Raw genomic sequence first — 18,158 nt, 5'->3', positions numbered from 1 at the left:
TCAGAGACACTGAGTGCTACCTCCCAAAAGAAACTCTTTTCCATGATGATTTAGATTCTTTAGTACTTTCTGGCTCTTCCAAACGTTCTCCTCGATCGGATTCTTTAAAATACTGTTGAGTTTCACCTGTTCAGAACAGATAAAAACAATACCAAAAAACCCCTAAGTGAATACTACTTTTTCTATGTAAGAGGCAGGGAGAGGTAAGGACAATGAGGCACCCCTAACTTGCCATGGTAAACAGGGTTCTTGTGAAAGTACAATCAGAAAGAACCAAATCTTCGCCTGTAATGAGCATGTATTATTTGAGTAACAAAGAAACAACAATGTTGCTTTAAAAACAGGGCATACAGTTGTATCAGCAATGTTTTATTTCTTAAGTTGGCAGCAGGTCCATTTAATATTCTTATACCTCTCCATCTGTAAGGTACGTCTGAGGTATATCAAGATAACAGAAAACATGATTGCGTCAACATAATGCAAGCTCCAAGATAATCATGCCTTAGGCTGAGTCAGGCTGCATCAGGGCTTGGATGAAATTTTCCTTAAGACCATCAGTCTTTTTTCCACCCCACTATACTTGTAGAATACATACTTTCACCAGTGGCTATAACTCACTAGGGAAATGATTTCAAAATACAGGTAGGTGAAACCTCCCATGATTCAGATTTACCCCTTTGGATATTTTCATGTCCATGTCTAGAGATTCACTATTCAAACACCCACCTTCTTTTTTTTCTATTTCCATATTCACCAAGCAACATTTCAATAACATCAATTAACATTTATTATGCATTTACTCTGAGCTGGGCTGTGTGCTCAACTGTTTACACATATCTACTTACTTAACTTTCACAACTACTATGAAAGAATTTCAGCTGAGAAAACAGGCTTAGAGAGCTGCGTCATATAGTGAGAGGCAGAACCCAGCACTGAACCCATGGTCTTCCTTTAAACCCCTCCTTCTTCAGTGGTAAATGACAATGCTAGCTCAGGTCCCAGGTAGAAGCTGCCCTGCACAGCTGATACGATTAGTGATAATAAAGATTTGTTCCCCCATTACTGTTAACAAGCATTTTGAAGAATCTGATCAGCTCTAGGTAATACTGCCAAGTAAGTATATTTTAGACCTCCAAAGATGAGAAGCAGACTAAGAAAATGCTGTCCAGCTAAGGTACTGTCATATAGGGAAGCCTATCTGAGCAACTTCCCCAGTAGCTCACCACAGACTGCCGATCTCCCCTGGGAATATCCTTCAGTCTTTCACCACCACCAGACTCACATAAAAGTATCTCTCAGCTGTGCCCTCCTCTATTCATCCCCACTGCTGTATCATTAGTCAGGCACTACCATCCCTCCCCTTCCTGCAAGCAAGCACTAAACTGTAAAAAACTGCTGCTCTCTTTACATTTCAAATTAATCTCTATCTCTTTACTTAGAGGTAATTTTCTATCTCTTAATCCTATTGCTAAAAAGACTAAAAAGGTACACAGCATACAAATACCTACTGGTAGCCTTGAATTAGGTGAGTTCCACCTGTCAATACTCTCTCCTAGTTCTAATTCCCCCATTTATGCTTTTAATGTACGTATTTATGGCTGTCTCCCTGACTCAAGTACAGGTTTGAGAGCATCAACATGACACGCAGCTTGGAATCCTCCCAGAGTACCCAGGTGCATATAAAACACTCAATTTTTGAAACAAAGAAAGGTCCAATGTGGCAGACTTTTCAATTTTCCCTCCCAGCTTTTAAATAGTTTAGCAACAATGATTAAAGGTAGGAAACTATCTCTAACTAAAGACTTTAAGATTAATTTCAAATGTTATAATCAGAGGTCTCACTATAAACAAAGTGAGAATGAAGGAGGATGAGCCTACCCCAATTTTTTGTCTTAATTTGTATTCGAATTTATGTAAACTGTGGTTGCTGCCGAAAATTTATTTTGGATAACTTTTCAATATAAGAACAGGTAATATATTACTCCATTCATGACCAACAGCATTATTTACTTAATCTCAAATTATTAAGACAGTTAAGTTCTTTTACTTTTGCAATGATAAACATTTGAAATATTTAAGCTGTCACAAATTTAAGTACAAGCTAAAGACAGAAATGCACCAGTTCTTCCTGTTGATGCCTCAGTAACATCCAAATGTTTAGCATAAACGGCAGTTCTGAAACACAAAATTTTGGAATAGGACATTTTATGCAATCATAGGACAATAAATAATTTAGCCAGAAATTTACCTTTCTAGTATAAATTAGTTTTAAAGTAATTTATAAGCAACATGCAAGTTGATAAAGAACATGATGACAGTCTAAGACAGTTTCCAACCAGCTAAAACAGTAAGAATTTGAAATTTACAACTAAAGTTATCAGGTATACTGTATTAGTGAATCTGCTTCCTATGAAGAAAAACACACAAAAAGATAAAAGGCAAAAGGGACATATCATAAAAGGTAAACCAAAGCAAATTTCCATTCTTAAACTTACTTTTCTCATGAGATGTTTCACTGATGCGTTCTGTAAGATACTCCAACAAACCATCAAATATTTCCAGGAGATTCTTAATAGATTCTTTATCTCCTTTCACTATATTTTCTCCTGGAGACAGAATATAGAGCCATTAAAAAATTTAACCATGAAATCTGAAAGCTTCATAATCTTGAAACTTGGATATAACATTGTGAAAATGCCACTTAAAAAATACAGGCGAAATAGCAACTTACAGTTCCTTGGAGATTAAATAAAAAAAAGAATACAGGTGAAACAATTATATTACAAATATTAAAAACACCAATTTCCTGCTGCCTGATTATGTTTGAAGAAAAAAAGGGGGAAGATTTAAATATGGTGTCTAATAATTCACTGGCATATTCCTTCCTTTTTTGAAGAAGTAAAATAATTGGACTTAAGAAATCATCTCTAGTAAGATTTATACCAAAATACAATGCAGCAAAACAGGACTTTACCAGATTGCTGGAAAAAAATGGCAGGAGAGAACACTTTCAGACTGGGGTATCCTATTCCAAATGGTGGTTTGTTCAGAAGATGACAGCAGCAGAGTAACATCAAAACAACAACAACAACAAAAAACAACAAATTTGTTGGGACACTTTCATCGGGAATTCCTGAGTTCTCCACCATAACCCCCCATATTTAACTCCTCATTTTGTGTAGATCATACCATTTTTCTGATTAAATTCCTTTCCCTGACTCCCTTCTGAAATATAAGCACTGCATATAAAACCTCTTAAAATCTCACCCCATTTTCAGCGTCTCCAGCTACATCTCCTGCCATATCCACTTCACACTCATAGATTATAACACAGTCCCTAGCACAGTACCTGCTCCATAACAGATTTTTAACATGAATGTTTAGGTTGAAATGTTGACTAGAAATGGGTTGGCAAAAAGCATGAAAACTTGACATATTTAATGTCACCTGAAATGGACTCCAAGTCAACCCCAGGTATAGATGGAACTTAACTCTTGTGATACTCTGATTGTCCTTTGGGAGATCATGCCTGGCATTCTCATGAGTTCACACCAATATGGGAGAAGCAGTGTAGAAACTTGATATTTGGGAGAATCTAGCCATTCGTAACCTCAGCCATGATGCACAACAAACCTTATCCAGATATGTGACGTTTTATACTACTACTAGTAACGACAATATTTGATAGTTTTTTTGTTTAAAACAATGAACCAGAAATCTTGGTTTTGGACGTGTTTTTCTGGCTTAAAAATACCTAAGTAGGCCGGGCGCAGTGGCTCAAGCCTGTAATCCCAGCACTTTGGGAGGCCGAGACGGGCGGATCACAAGGTCAGCAGATCGAGACCATCCTGGCTAACACGGTGAAACCCCGTCTCTACTAAAAAATACAAAAAAAAAAAAAAAAAAAAAAACTAGCCGGGCGAGGTGGCGGGCGCCTGTAGTCCCAGCCACTCGGGAGGCTGAGGCAGGAGAATGGTGTGAACCCGGGAGGGGGAGCTTGCAGTGAGCCGAGATCCGGCCACCGCACTCCAGCCTGGGCAACAAAGCAAGACTCTGTCTCAAAAAAAAAAAAAAAAAAAAAAATACCTAAGTATATCCCAAGAGTATCCTCAAAACTTTTCAGTTTCTAGGATGGGGAGTATACTGACAACCTAGCAACTAAGACTGCCAGCCAGAATGCAGTGCTTCATGCTGCAGGAGAAACTGTTTTACAATTTTTCATGGGGTGGGTGTAATCTGTCAAAGACAGCTCTGCATTAAAAAGTTTTACAAACATACATGTTTATAACCCTGCTATAGTATGTTTAGCAAGCACAAATACCAGAACTTGTCCTACTTGGGTGATAAAGCAATTACAAATAGCAAAAAAAGAAGGAAACTATGGGACTATCTCTCAAATTATCTCCAAACTGATTTACCCACTGACTCACCTAGAAGTGCATTAAAAAAACTTAAGACAGAGGAGTATTTTATTCTCTTTGCAAAAATTTGTTCTTGTCAGTACCAAATTAAGAGATGTAAATTGGGACTTATCCTGATTAACATTTATCTCCTTTTACAACTATCAAAGAATAAATCAACAGTATAAATCCTCTTTTTGTGATTATAGTTTGACATCGTCAATATTCCCTCTATTCATAAGCTTGAAATAACTTACTGGAATAATCTTTCATTTCTAAACATAAATGAAACACACATAATATAGTGATCTGTAAATATATTTTGTATGCTTGGTTTTAGAATACAGCATAATATACTTTATTTTGGAGATTTAATTACAGTAAAAAATTTTTGAATAGATAATATGGTTCAAAATTCAGAAAGTACAAAAAGTATACAGTGAAAGTTCTTGTCCCTTTGTCCTGCAACCCTAAGGTTCCCTTTGTTGGAGGCAATCAGTATTACGAGTTTCTTGTATATGCTTCTAGACAGTCCTTCTGATTGCAAACAACTGCAAATATCTTCTCCGTACCTTTGTTTTTACAAACACTAGCATAATACTCTGCACATTGCCATTGTAATTGTACTACATTTTTCTCACATCACAGACGCTACAGATTGTTCCCCTAACATGGAACATTGTGCACAAAGAGTATATTCAATCATCTTTTATAGCCACAGAGCAGTCCACTATATGCAACTATCATAATTTATTTAACCAGTCCCTACTAATGGACATTTAGGTGTTTCTAATTTTTAGCTATCACAAACAAGAAGCATTAGTATGCTTTAAAATAAAACAACATGGCCAGGCACAGTGGTTCAGGCCTGTAATCCCAGCAATTTCACAAGCGGAGCCAGGTGGACTGCCTGAGCCTAGGAATTCCAAACCAGCCTGGGCAAATGGCGAAACTCTGTCTTTACAAAAAATAGAAAAAATTAGCCAGGCATGGTGGTGCACAGCTGTAGTCCCAGCTACCTGGGAGGCTAAGGTGAGAGGATCACCTGAACTTAGGAGGCTGAGGCTATAGTGAGCTGTGACTGCGCCACTGCACTCCAGCCTGGGCAACAGAGTGAGACTCTGAATCAAAAAAAATAAAAATAAACAAAACAACATAACATAAAAACAAAAAACATACCTCAAATTACCAGCTAGGATACTTACGTTTCAGACCCAGATCAATCGCAAAATCGATGTTCAGCTCTCCTGGAAAAGTTCTCATGTATGGGCCTGACCTCTTATCAGTTGATTGTCTTAGCTCAATCTTACAATTTGGTCTACTCCATAAGCTCAATCATTTGGTTAAGTAAACAATGTCTACAGTTTTAACAATTATTTCACTAAAATGCATAATTATATGATAGTTAAATATATACCAACCTGTTATGTGAGACAAGCTGACCTGTAAGTAATCCAAGGCCAGCGAATCAATTACTGCTTGTACATTGTGTGCATCATCCTCTTGACTCCTAGGAATAGCGATGAGGTCTGTGGGGGAAAAAAAAAATCACATAATTTTGTATCCACGAGAGGCCAAGTTTTCATCTCATTGTCTCTCACTAGGCTACTGAATATGCTCAACTGCTATGAAAGCTCTGCCCAAACAGAACATGCTGTAAAGTACAGATTAAAATTAATAAATCCTGAACTCTACACAGCAGAATCTTTATTGGTTGAGTATTTATTGATTGAACCGATTTATCAATTTTGGATATTGACTGAATATTTATTACACCATTTATATATACATATATATATGAACATGCTTTACAAGAAGCACCATGTTAAGGAAGATAAAGTGGTCCCTACATTCAAAGAGAGCTAATAGTCTAGTAAGGGAGCCAAGACATGATACTTTAACCCATAACTATGGGCTGCTTTCTACGAGAGGAAAAAAAAAAGAACACAGCAGACATTCGAGGATTATTTTATATATATGCACGTTTGTTTATTTATTTATTGAGACAGGGTCTCGCTCTGTTGCCCAGGCTGGAATGCAGTGGCGTGATCTTGGCTCACTACAACCTCCGCCTCCCCGGCTCAAGCAATTCTCTTGCCTCAGCCTCCCAAGTAGCTGGGATTATAGGCGTGCACCACTATGCCTGGCTAATTTTTGTATTTTTAGCAGAGATGGGGTTTTGCCATGTTAGCCAGACTGGTCTTGAACTCCTAGCCTCAGGTGATCCACCTGCCTCAAATGATCAGCCTCCCAAAGTGCTGAGATTACAGGCGTGAGCCACCACGCCTGGCCCTTATATGTCCTTTTGAGTAGCCAACTGGAATTATTGGTATAAAGATTCAAAATGTCAGTACAGGCTGGGCATGGTGGCTCATGCCTGTAATCCTATCACTTTGGTAGGTAGACAGGGAAGAATCACTTAAGCTGAGTTGGTACCACCCTGGTCTTGAACATAGTGAGATGGGGAGCAAGATGAAAGGACATATGTGCTTATTAACTGTCTTGGTAAATCAGGTTCATCAAGTACAAATATCAATTCTTACCCCTAGCACTGGTTAAGTAACAGGATCCAATAAATTCCCAAGTTCCACTCAATTTTACAACCTTTGAAGGTACATTTTCAGGAAGGATGCAACTTTCACAAGGCATTAGCCATGACTGGATTAACCAGTGATTATCAGGAGCCCTCAAACTGATCTGCTCAAGGCCATTATTGTGAGTGGATTCCACAGGGTATTCCTTAAGGAATACAATATTATAATTGACAATATGCAATATTAAATACCATTTAATATACATTTAAATATTGTATATTAATATAGAATTTAATATGCAATATTTAAAAATATATAGGCAAAAAGAAAATGAAATGTTATAAATACCAAAGCATCTAACTAAAGGACCAAAAACTTCTGGCCTAAGATATAGGCAAAATTACTCCTGCTTTTAGTAGCCTTACCTGGTACTTTTTCTCCCAAAATAGACTGATAAAGGGCAATAAAAACATTAGCATCACAGTCTTGAAGTTCATGTATTCTCAGATGTATATGACACTTAAAAAGAAGGCTATTGGCAATGGTTACCCACTCTGTTGGGAAAAAGGGGGAAAGATCACTCTTAAATACCACCGGAAAAAAATCACACACGCATTCAAAAAATCCAACAACCTCCCTCCTGCCCCCCAGAAAAAAAAAAAAGACATTGAACTTTGTAAAAGATAAAGAATTTGATTGTTATAGAATTTCAAAGACCCGTTAGGCATGGTTTTTTTTTTTTTTTTTTTTTGAGACGGAGTCTCGCTCTGTGTCCGGGCTGGAGTGCAGTGGCCGGATCTCAGCTCACTGCAAGCTCCGCCTCCCGGGTTTACGTCATTCTCCTGCCTCAGCCTCCCGAGTAGCTGGGACTACAGGCGCCCGCCACCTCGCCCAGCTAGTTTTTTTGTATTTTTAGGTAGAGACGGGGTTTCACCGTGTTAGCCAGGATGGTCTCGATCTCCTGACCTCGTGATCCGCCCGTCTCGGCCTCCCAAAGTGCTGGGATTACAGGCTTGAGCCACCGCGCCAGGCCAGGCATGATTTTTAAAAAGATGTATTTAATTTCTTGGGATGATTTCCAGAGTGCTGTAATTTCTATACAGTCAAAACTATACTGCAAATTCAACTGTTACTGTTGCAGCCTAAAATCTTAAGTTACTTATATAAGCCTTACGTGGGTGTTTTTAGTTAAAACATATTTACAAGTAAACAGGAATATTATGTCATAAGCAACACTTTAATAATAATCTGAGGTTACTAGAAAGTCATTAATAAAAGATGTTGCTTCAAACTCCCAACAGTATTGGTCATGTGTTTACCCAATTATCTTGTGCAAGTCAGGATTTCTCTGGTGCCCAAATAAGTGGTAATTAAACTAAGGCTGTTAAGAACTGGCATAATGACAACATCAACGCTAATGCATTTGTTAGTTTTCTTTTTTATTATATTGATCTACATGAAACAAAATATTGGAAGTACATGAAGCTCAGAATTATCAATACTGTTGACGTTTCCTGCATACCACATTCTCCTCTCCCCTCGATATTGCTGGGATTTGCGAAGTTTAACAGTTTCTCTACCAAAAGTAACTTAGCTTAAAATATTTGTTCCTTGAAATGCCTGACGATGGGTAGGAAAGCACTTTCAATCGATATTAGAAACAAACATCTCCACTATGTTCTGGACACATAACGTTCTGGAAAACGAATGAGAGTGTATCTTCCATGCACATAATCACCCTCTCCAAGCCCATTTCTCACAACTGGCCAAACCATGACAACTGGTTTGTACGCAGTCCTTGTGAAAAGGATGAAAGCGTCCTAGACAACCAAATTAATTCGCTCTTCAAAAGCGGTGCTAGACAAAGCCCATGACTCAAGAGGGCACTGAAGAGAAAAAAGCACCACTATTCTTCTGTGGCAGGGGCATGAATAAACCTTAAAAGTGCTGTTCCTTTAAAGACCACTACAAAAGCAGGTACGACCTCAGGGCCCCTAGTGCAAGGGCACACGGACAGCGGCTAGACGCCCCACAGAAAGACAAGTCCGAGGACGACCCTTCTGACCGCTCTTTTTGAAGCCAGGACCCGAGCGTCCTACCGGCCTCGCCCCAGTGCCTCTCTCCCACCGCATACTGCTGTTCCACGGCCTCCAAGCGAAGAGGGGGTGAAGCTGAGAGACCCTATCCAGAGAACCCGCCACCGCGACGCAGCGTCTGACAGTAACGAGCCCCGCCGACATCCCAGACCCAGTCGGGGCTAGCCCGAGGCCTCCCTGAAGGTGGACAGTTTCAGTAAACACACACCGCGACCCCAGGGAGACACTCACCAGCCTCGGAGCCGGCCATATCTCGGAGGCAGGTCGCCGCCAGACTGCGACGCGGCCAGACCGGCGACGGTGTCCTGCAAGGACCGAACGCAGACCAGACGCTGGGGGGCGGGCGCACGAACTAAAGCGCGGGGAAGGTGGCGTGAAAGAGGGAGGGACGTTGAAAGAGTTTCTCGCCGCTGATTGGTCATCAGAGGAGCACTTCCTTTCACAGCACGTGCCACGGAAGCGGTTTGGGAAGTTTAGAGACCATTCTCCGCCGGCCAAAACCCGTCAGAGGATGGTCAGACCCGTGGGTCTGACGGTCCAAGTCAGCCGGCCGCTGGGGGCGGGTCCCGGGGTTCGGCAGCGCACTTCCGGTGAGCTATTTCGTTATGTATCCCTCCGCCGACGTCAACGGGGAAGTAGTGCGGCCCCCTGTCCCGGTGGGCGGGGGGGGGGGTAGAGTCACGTGACAACGCCAGGCCACCGCCTTCCCTCTCATTTGGTTACTGGCGTGAGGCCTCTTTGGAGACGTAAACACCTCCGAGTGGGGAGAGTGGGCGGGCTTGGGCTGGCTGTTTTATCGTCTGGCTGGGCTTGGGAAAGGGCAGGGTGGCTTTCTTGAGGTGTGGAAAGACGAGAAGAAGGTGAGGTCAAGAGAGTGCAGAATGAGGCATTTCAATGGTGGGTGGGTCCTGACCTGAGAGAGCGGCACGGGTTGGGGTGAAAGCGCGGCGATCGCGGAACGCCGGCGGGCGTTGCGGCCTCTGCGCGAGGGGCGGGGCGATTAGGTCACAGAGCGGCTCCCAGCGTGCCTTGCGGCGTAGGAGGAGGTCCAGACTATAAAAGTGGCTGCCGGAAAGCGGCCGGCACCTCATTCATTTCCACCGGTCTCCAGTTGTGCAGCTTTAGCTGGTGTCATCGCCGTCTCTCCTCCGCTGCCGCCCCCGCAAGGCTTCGCCGTCGTCGAAGCCATTTCCAGCGACTCGTCGCACCCTTTTTTATCTACTTCGTTCCCCGCCAACCGCAACCATTGACGCTATGTCGGGTTATTCGAGTGACCGAGACCGCGGCCGGGATCGAGGGTGAGTGTGGGAGCCCAGTTGTCAGGGCTGGCGGGTGGGGGATGGGAGGGCGAGTGAGGGTGGCGGCGGGCGGGCGCTTTGCGGCTTGGACTCGGCCTTTCCGGGCTATCTTGGGGCCTCCTTTACCCGAAGGCTTGCGCCATTTTGATATTCACGTAACAGTGAGTGGGAGAGATTTGACGGTGTAGTGTTTCCATCCTTGCTTTTTGTTTGGGGGTTGGGGAGCCGTCGGGGAGGCTGCCATTTGGTAGCTGTTGAGGGAATTCAGAGGGAGCGCATTGTTCGGATGAAAGCGCGACGCTTCGAGGCAGACGAAGGAACAGCTGTTAGGTGCGGCCTTTCGGGAGGTGTTTTTGGGGTGGCCGGGCATTCTGTGGGAGCGAAGGGACCACCTCCAAAGCCACTGGTGCTGTGGGGGTAGGAGGGCGGCCGGCATCAGCCATGTGGCTGAGTCGCGGGTATAAAATGCCGGCCTCGGACATGGCGGCGGCGCCTTTGTTACTCCGCCCGGCGGAGGAGCTCAAAATGGCAGCGTCGAGAAAATGTGGCGCAGAGAGAAATGCGAGACAAAGGGGGAAGCGCCGCCCCAGCGGGAACGCCGCCCGGCCGGCTCCGCCCGGGCCGGGACTCCTCCCCCGGTAGTCGCCGGCTCCTCCTTTTCTTTTTTCCTGCGTTATATAATTTTGATTCGTTGATCCGGAGCTTTACCGCGGCGTCCCCCCAGCTCGGTTTGCTAGCGGAAGTGTTTCTGAGAAAACCCTTGTTCCGTTTTCGTTGTCTATGCTGTCTAGATACTTGACATCAAAGCTCTTTGGCTTGAAAACGGCCATATGAGTAACATCGTTGTGATGCTCTTCGGTTCATGTAGCCTTGTTATCACTGATAGTGAATTGCTAGACTGGTGAGAAAGATAATAGTAACCACAAGAAGTGGTGTGTAATGCTAAATTTTGGCATCTGGGTGACAAGTTTTCGATATGGTAAATCCCAGGCTGTTTACTCGGCCTAAGTTGTGTGTACTTGGGACTATGGGAAACGTTAACTGTGGCTGTTGAGAGAGAGATTATCACTAAGAACAGTGCTAGGTTTACCTCTCGAAGTCGGCTTTCAGTGATCTTTAACTTGTGCCAAGGGATGGTGAACAAATGTGTACAGAAACCTAGGTATAGCCATTTGAAAATATGAATAACGTTTTTTCTTCATTCCAGGTTTGGTGCACCTCGATTTGGAGGAAGTAGGGCGGGGCCCTTATCTGGAAAGAAGTTTGGAAACCCTGGGGAGAAACTAGTTAAAAAGAAGTGGAATCTTGATGAGCTGCCCAAGTTTGAGAAGAATTTCTATCAAGAGCACCCTGATTTGGCTAGGCGGACAGCAGTGAGTAAATTCATGTGGCTTCATCAGGCTGTAACTCAATGGAGTCTAGTAAATGAAATTCTGACAGGTGTTTTGCAAATAACTCAATTTTGGTAGAGTTACGTTTTCTGACTTCATAATTGGGAAAGGTGTGACTCACTTTCGCAAATAGGTGGTTTTGGGTTTTTTTTTAGGTTGAGTATAGCAGAATAAATGGCTTTTTTGTCATATAGGGTTTTCATATGTGGTTCCAGATTAAAATGAAGGCTACTTTAGTTACTAAATTATGAAGTTAGGGGCTTGCCAATTACATATTTAGTTAGGGGTGGTAGTCATGAACTTTAAGACTGTTATAATTTGTTTTGCAGCAAGAGGTGGAAACATATAGAAGAAGCAAGGAAATTACAGTTAGAGGTCACAACTGCCCGAAGCCAGTTCTAAATTTTTATGAAGCTAATTTCCCTGGTGAGTGCTACTTTTCAGTTCTACCCTACCTCTGTGTTTTTGTTTCCACCTACCCTCTCCTTTCCTTGGCATCACTAATTTTTGTTAAATATCTGTCACTAATTGTAGCAAATGTCATGGATGTTATTGCAAGACAGAATTTCACTGAACCCACTGCTATTCAAGCTCAGGGATGGCCAGTTGCTCTAAGTGGATTGGATATGGTTGGAGTGGCACAGACTGGATCTGGGAAAACATTGTCTGTAAGTTTGGGAGAACTCTTGATGTGATATATGCAGGAAAACGGAATGGTAATTTAAAAAGTATTTTAATGTGATTTCTGTTTGTCCCCGTCTTCACCCCAAATAGTATTTGCTTCCTGCCATTGTCCACATCAATCATCAGCCATTCCTAGAGAGAGGCGATGGGCCCATTGTAAGTATATATTTTTAACTTTTTATTAGAAGTGTAATATATAGATTTTAGACTACATAGCAAAAGATGTAATCATTTGTGGTGGTTTTATACAGAGGTTAGCTCACCCTATTCAGCTGGAATTGCTTTGGGTATTGGACAACACATGAAGAAAGGATCTGCCATCGTAACTAATAAGTTAACAGTTTAAAACTAGTATCCAGGTTTGTGCTGAAAGCTGTTTCTCTTTCCTTAGTGTTTGGTACTGGCACCAACTCGGGAACTGGCCCAACAGGTGCAGCAAGTAGCTGCTGAATATTGTAGAGCATGTCGCTTGAAGTCTACTTGTATCTATGGTGGTGCTCCCAAGGGACCACAAATACGTGATTTGGAGAGAGGTCTGTAATGAAGAGAGTTTTATTTGTCATTGGTGCTAAATGTCTTAGGTATTGTAGTTACACTTACGTGTTTAATTGAAGGTGTGGAAATCTGTATTGCAACACCTGGAAGACTGATTGACTTTTTAGAGTGTGGGAAAACCAATCTGAGAAGAACAACCTACCTTGTCCTTGATGAAGCAGACAGAATGCTTGATATGGGTTTTGAACCCCAAATAAGGAAGATTGTGGATCAAATAAGAGTAAGTGTCCTTTGAAATATGTGATCAAATTCAATTCTATTTTCACTTTTAGTCTGACACTAATTTTCCCCCCCCAAAATCCATTAGCCTGATAGGCAAACTCTAATGTGGAGTGCGACTTGGCCAAAAGAAGTAAGACAGCTTGCTGAAGATTTCTTGAAAGACTATATCCATATAAACATTGGTGCACTTGAACTGAGTGCAAACCACAACATTCTTCAGATTGTGGATGTGTGTCATGACGTAGAAAAGGATGAAAAGTAAGTTTTATTAACTCTATTATATTCGCTTCCTAACAACTTTGCTAAAATTGAGGGATCATTGTTATTTCAGTTGGTGTGATTTCGTTTAGTTAGCCTATTAATCCTTCTGAAAATATCTTGAATTCTTCAAATAATGATTATCATCGTTTATAGTTTTCCTATAGAAGGAATTCATGTGTCCCCTGGTTGACTTAAGGACCAAGGGTCGAACTGCTCGATAAGTGGGTTAGCAGGTGTTTCCTCTTTGACTTCCAGCCATGTAAATTGAACTTAAATGTTTTGCTGACCATAAATGTGGGGCCCTGCCAATGGTCTTTTTAAAACTCAGGATTTTTCCTTTCTGTTTCCCATTATTAGACTTATTCGTCTAATGGAAGAGATCATGAGTGAGAAGGAGAATAAAACCATTGTTTTTGTGGAAACCAAAAGAAGATGTGATGAGCTTACCAGAAAAATGAGGAGAGATGGGTATGTGTGGGCTCCTCCGTTGAAGCACATTCTTTTGTAACTGAGCTTAGGAAAGGACAAACTTGGATCAGAAGCAGTGGATATCTGATAATATAAGTGGATTTAATTCTTTTTAATTTCTGGCGAAATTAAAGAGATCTGTGACAAGACGTGGTTAAGCACTGTAGTCTGAGGTTTTCAATGTGAATTTTATGATACAACTTGTCTTTTAGGTGGCCTGCCATGGGTATCCATGGTGACAAGAGTCAACAAGAGCGTGACTGGGTTCTAAATGGTAAATATTTCAAATGAAGTTTTTCTCCCCCTTACTTAGCTAGAATTCTGCTCAGATAATTGATCATGTATATGCCTTCCTTTGTAGAATTCAAACATGGAAAAGCTCCTATTCTGATTGCTACAGATGTGGCCTCCAGAGGGCTAGGTTAGTACAAACTCGCATTCATGGCTTGGTTTCCCAGAAGATCTCCATTTAACTTTTTTAAAGAAAGTTTATTGCTTTCTTTAACCTCTGCATTTTTCTAAGTTTTTTTCACATAAAGGTGCTGTCTTTGTGGCAAGGCCTAGGCATGACAATCGGAGGACTCGAGGGGGATGGAGGACTAGTGATCGGCTGGCTGCTTCCAGTCGATTAGAGAGGTGAAAAAGCTGAACGTGTGCCAGTAATCTTCAAAAGGCAGAACATACCACCTCTGCCCCGTAAACTGTTCTCTCCGAGGGAAAAAATGGAAGTTATCCTCACAGTTCACTGCCGTGGTATTTCTTCTGTCCCATGCTTTGCATGACTGCCATGGTACAGCCTTGTTTCAAACTGTTCACTGTGATCTGTGGGTCTTTGAGTTTCAGTGAGTTTGCTGAAATGTCGAAGAAATATTTCCAAACTTCAATGTTCAATGAAATTTTTGTTCAAGTTTGAAATGGAGAGAGCAGCTTTAAAAGGTACTAAGTCTTTTACAAATTGGTGAGTACTGGCACATGAGATCTAGAGCAGGAGCAACTTCTCACACATAGTCAGTGGGAAAAGAAAGTGCTTTGAAAGTTCCTCCCTCACCTACACAGTAGTCGTCATGTCGAGACCTGCCAGAGAGAGACACATTCTCAAGTGAATCCTGGCTTCTTGGAAGCGCTTGCCTAGACGAGACACAGTGCATAAAAACAACTTTTGGGGGACAGGTATGTTTTCTTGCAGCTGCGGTTGTAAGGTCTTGGCAAGACAAGCAGTGTGGCCAGAAGTTTGAACTTCTGATGAATGTGTAATGCAAAGGACCTTGTACATTTTTTTGTTTCAAGGTCCTCAAAATGAGCACATGAAGAGGTTGCTGTGAAACTTTAAGTGGCCCTACTGCGCAGAAGCATTCAGATGTCACTTGATGATCTGTAAGGGAACTTGCTGATTTGGGAATGTGCTAGGGAATACACATTCCTTTGGACAGGGTCTGTCACTGGGTGGGTGATAACTTATACAGATGACATGTGCTTTTTTTTCTTTTTTCAACCTCAATGGTATTCCTACAGGGAATGGATAACCATTTTAACTGTATTTTTTGCAGCCCGTACCTTCTTGGGAATACAATTGTCTAACTTTTTATTTTTGGTCTGGCTGTTGTGGTGTGCAAAACTCCGTACATTGCTATTTTGCCACACTGCAACACCTTACAGATGTGGAAGATGTGAAATTTGTCATCAATTATGACTACCCTAACTCCTCAGAGGATTATATTCATCGAATTGGAAGAACTGCTCGCAGTACCAAAACAGGCACAGCATACACTTTCTTTACACCTAATAACATAAAGCAAGTGAGCGACCTTATCTCTGTGCTTCGTGAAGCTAATCAAGCAATTAATCCCAAGTTGCTTCAGTTGGTCGAAGACAGAGGTTCAGGTAAGGATGACTGATAGGAAATGTTGGTAGTTGTGAGTCACATCGTTGTCTACAAATCCATTTAAATGGTATTGGAGGGTGAGTAAAACCTTTATGTTGAAAAACTGTAAAACCATTTCACGCCTACAGTGAATAGATCTAATTCTTTCCACAATGGTTTGTGTCATAGACATAATTGATCAATTTGCAATTGTTTTTTTTTTTTTGACAGGTCGTTCCAGGGGTAGAGGAGGCATGAAGGATGACCGTCGGGACAGATACTCTGCGGGCAAAAGGGGTGGATTTAATACCTTTAGAGACAGGGAAAATTATGACAGAGGTTACTCTAGCCTTCTAAAAAGAGATTTTGGGGCAAAAACTCAGAATGGTGTTTACAGTGCTGCAAATTACACTAATGGGAGCTTTGGAAGTAATTTTGTGTCTGCTGGTATACAGACCAGTTTTAGGACTGGTAATCCAACAGGGACTTACCAGAATGGTTATGATAGCACTCAGCAATACGGAAGTAATGTTCCAAATATGCACAATGGTATGAACCAACAGGCATATGCGTATCCTGCTACTGCAGCCGCACCTATGATTGGTTATCCAATGCCAACAGGATATTCTCAATAAGACTTTAGAAGTATATGTAAATGTCTGTTTTTCATAATTGCTCTTTATATTGTGTGTTATCTGACAAGATAGTTATTTAAGAAACATGGGAATTGCAGAAATGACTGCAGTGCAGCAGTAATTATGGTGCACTTTTTCGCTATTTAAGTTGGATATTTCTCTACATTCCTGAAACAATTTTTAGGTTTTTTTTGTACTAGAAAATGCAGGCAGTGTTTTCACAAAAGTAAATGTACAGTGATTTGAAATACAATAAATGAAGGCAATGCATGGCCTTCCAATAAAAAATATTTGAAGACTGAATTAAGTGGAAATTGTACTTTATTTTATATATATAATGTCATGTAAAACTTTGCTTAGATGGTCTGGTTTTTTTTGTTTTGTTTTGTTTTTAATCATGAAAACAAATGACTGCTCCTTTTAATTTGGGAGGCAGGGGGAATCAGAAGGCCCTTTACAAGGAACTACTCATATTGCAGGAGTCAGTGAACTGATTTAGGTGAATTTTTAGTTACAGGCTACATTGCATTAAAAGCTTTGTCAGCTCCCAGCATCAGGGGAGTCACTTAATAGTCTTTTCCTTATTTGCTAGTATGGTTAAATGAGAGAATAGTGAAATAGATACAAAGTCATCTATGTAATGTGAGAATGTGGATGACTTTGGCAAAATTTATAATTTAAAAAGCTCCAAATAACTGGCTTTTTTCAAGAGATTTATACTCATGCTCTTGGCTATACTGTGAATTACTGAAATGTTGAACAAACCTGTGAAAGACATTTGCCCTTTAAGATGGCCAGGAGCTAAACTTGAGTCTCCCTAACTGAATTTGCACAACGTTCTTAGTGCAGGTTACTTGTAGATTCTAGTCTTCACAGGCTCCCTGAGGCTCTTAACTGTAGTCACACTGGGAGTCATGAATGTCTTTCCAATAATTCAGGGAATTCTAGAGATCTTCAAACTGTAAGGTCTATTCATACTCAACACAAGGAAAAAACCTCATTAAAATTAATGACTAATCAGGAGGCAACATAACCAGCAGCACAGTGAATAAAAGTTTTCATGGTACGTTCAACATGGGTTTATTGCTAGAAAGATCCAGGGGATAGCTTTAGGTTTAACTTGGCTCACCAACCTAACTTTCTAATCATTTATTTCAGTAATAGCTAGAAGTGGGTCTGAATGTTTTCCCAGAGTCTGATAACATGGTTTTGCCAGAAGAGAAGTCTTCAGGAGACTTCATTTAAATTCTGATTATTAAACTAAGGCTTTAATCAATGTTAACGCCTTATGTCAAATGTAAAGTTAGAATTTGCTAGGGCTGGGATAGGGAGTGATATTTCTAGGACTCAAGACATTGAAAACTCAGCCTCTAGTAAGCTGGATGGTTTTCAGTGGCGTGGTTGTCAAATTCATGGTTTTAAACTTAGAAGCAGCTTTTGGGGGAGAGGGTAGGTTGGAGCATTTATTACATATTTTACTGTTTAATGTCTTAACCGTGGGCCTTTTAATTTGTACTTAATGAAATGATTGTGGGGCTGTGGAAAACATCTACCTATTTACCTTGGAAGTTAAAAGACAGTCCACTTTTTAGCATGTGTGTTGTGTCCAGCCTGTGGTTGTCTTTAACTAATAAATGTGATTTTTCTCCCCATTCTCTCTATTTATTTATTTGCGTATAGGCCTCTTACCTGGTGTGAATTCCTGAATGTGGAAAACACCTGGCAGTAGTAGTGCCCAGCTTTGCAGTTAATT

General features: G+C 41.3%; 2 protein-coding genes across 3 annotated transcripts in view; one reads left to right on the top strand and one right to left on the bottom strand.

The window, feature by feature from the left end:
- The window catches only part of CEP95 (centrosomal protein 95), a 30,034-nt gene extending 20,021 nt beyond the window's left edge, over positions 1–10,013 (bottom strand). The window contains exons 1-5 of the mRNA XM_023212093.2: positions 9,262–10,013; positions 7,360–7,488; positions 5,822–5,929; positions 2,496–2,606; positions 21–126 (exon numbers count right to left, since the gene is read on the bottom strand). Coding sequence (XP_023067861.1) covers positions 21–126; positions 2,496–2,606; positions 5,822–5,929; positions 7,360–7,488; positions 9,262–9,280 — 473 coding nt within the window. The 5' untranslated portion in view covers positions 9,281–10,013. The remainder of the gene's footprint in view (positions 1–20; positions 127–2,495; positions 2,607–5,821; positions 5,930–7,359; positions 7,489–9,261) is intronic.
- DDX5 (DEAD-box helicase 5) lies at positions 9,189–16,708 on the top strand. Of its 2 annotated transcripts, none has more exons than XM_023212040.2 (14): positions 9,189–9,620; positions 10,142–10,328; positions 11,536–11,701; positions 12,049–12,145; positions 12,254–12,387; positions 12,494–12,559; positions 12,795–12,936; positions 13,018–13,178; positions 13,266–13,438; positions 13,799–13,909; positions 14,122–14,183; positions 14,271–14,330; positions 15,566–15,790; positions 16,002–16,708. In XM_023212040.2, exons 2-14 carry the CDS (start codon positions 10,285–10,287, stop codon positions 16,403–16,405), a joined length of 1,845 nt encoding a protein of 614 aa, XP_023067808.1. In that variant the 5' UTR covers positions 9,189–9,620; positions 10,142–10,284; the 3' UTR covers positions 16,406–16,708. The 2 variants fall into 2 exon arrangements, with proteins under 2 accessions (XP_023067808.1, XP_023067809.1); XM_023212041.1 differs by lacking the exon at positions 9,189–9,620 and adding an exon at positions 9,649–9,890.
- Positions 16,709–18,158: the final 1,450 nt, after the last annotated feature.

This window comes from Piliocolobus tephrosceles, chromosome 16 (assembly GCF_002776525.5).
Source record: "Piliocolobus tephrosceles isolate RC106 chromosome 16, ASM277652v3, whole genome shotgun sequence".
Taxonomy (NCBI): Eukaryota; Metazoa; Chordata; class Mammalia; order Primates; family Cercopithecidae; genus Piliocolobus; species Piliocolobus tephrosceles.
The sequence above is the reverse complement of the archived record's forward strand: the minus strand, read 5'-3'. Positions and strand labels throughout refer to the sequence as shown.

Excerpts from the sequence above, each read along its gene's own strand:
- DDX5 (XM_023212040.2), top strand. The coding sequence starts at position 10,285 with ATGTCGGGTTATTCGAGTGACCGAGACCGCGGCCGGGATCGAGG. Across the intron at positions 12,388-12,493 it reads GATCTGGGAAAACATTGTCT|TATTTGCTTCCTGCCATTGT; the intron begins GTAAGTTTGGGA and ends CACCCCAAATAG. Across the intron at positions 12,560-12,794 it reads AGAGAGGCGATGGGCCCATT|TGTTTGGTACTGGCACCAAC; the intron begins GTAAGTATATAT and ends CTCTTTCCTTAG.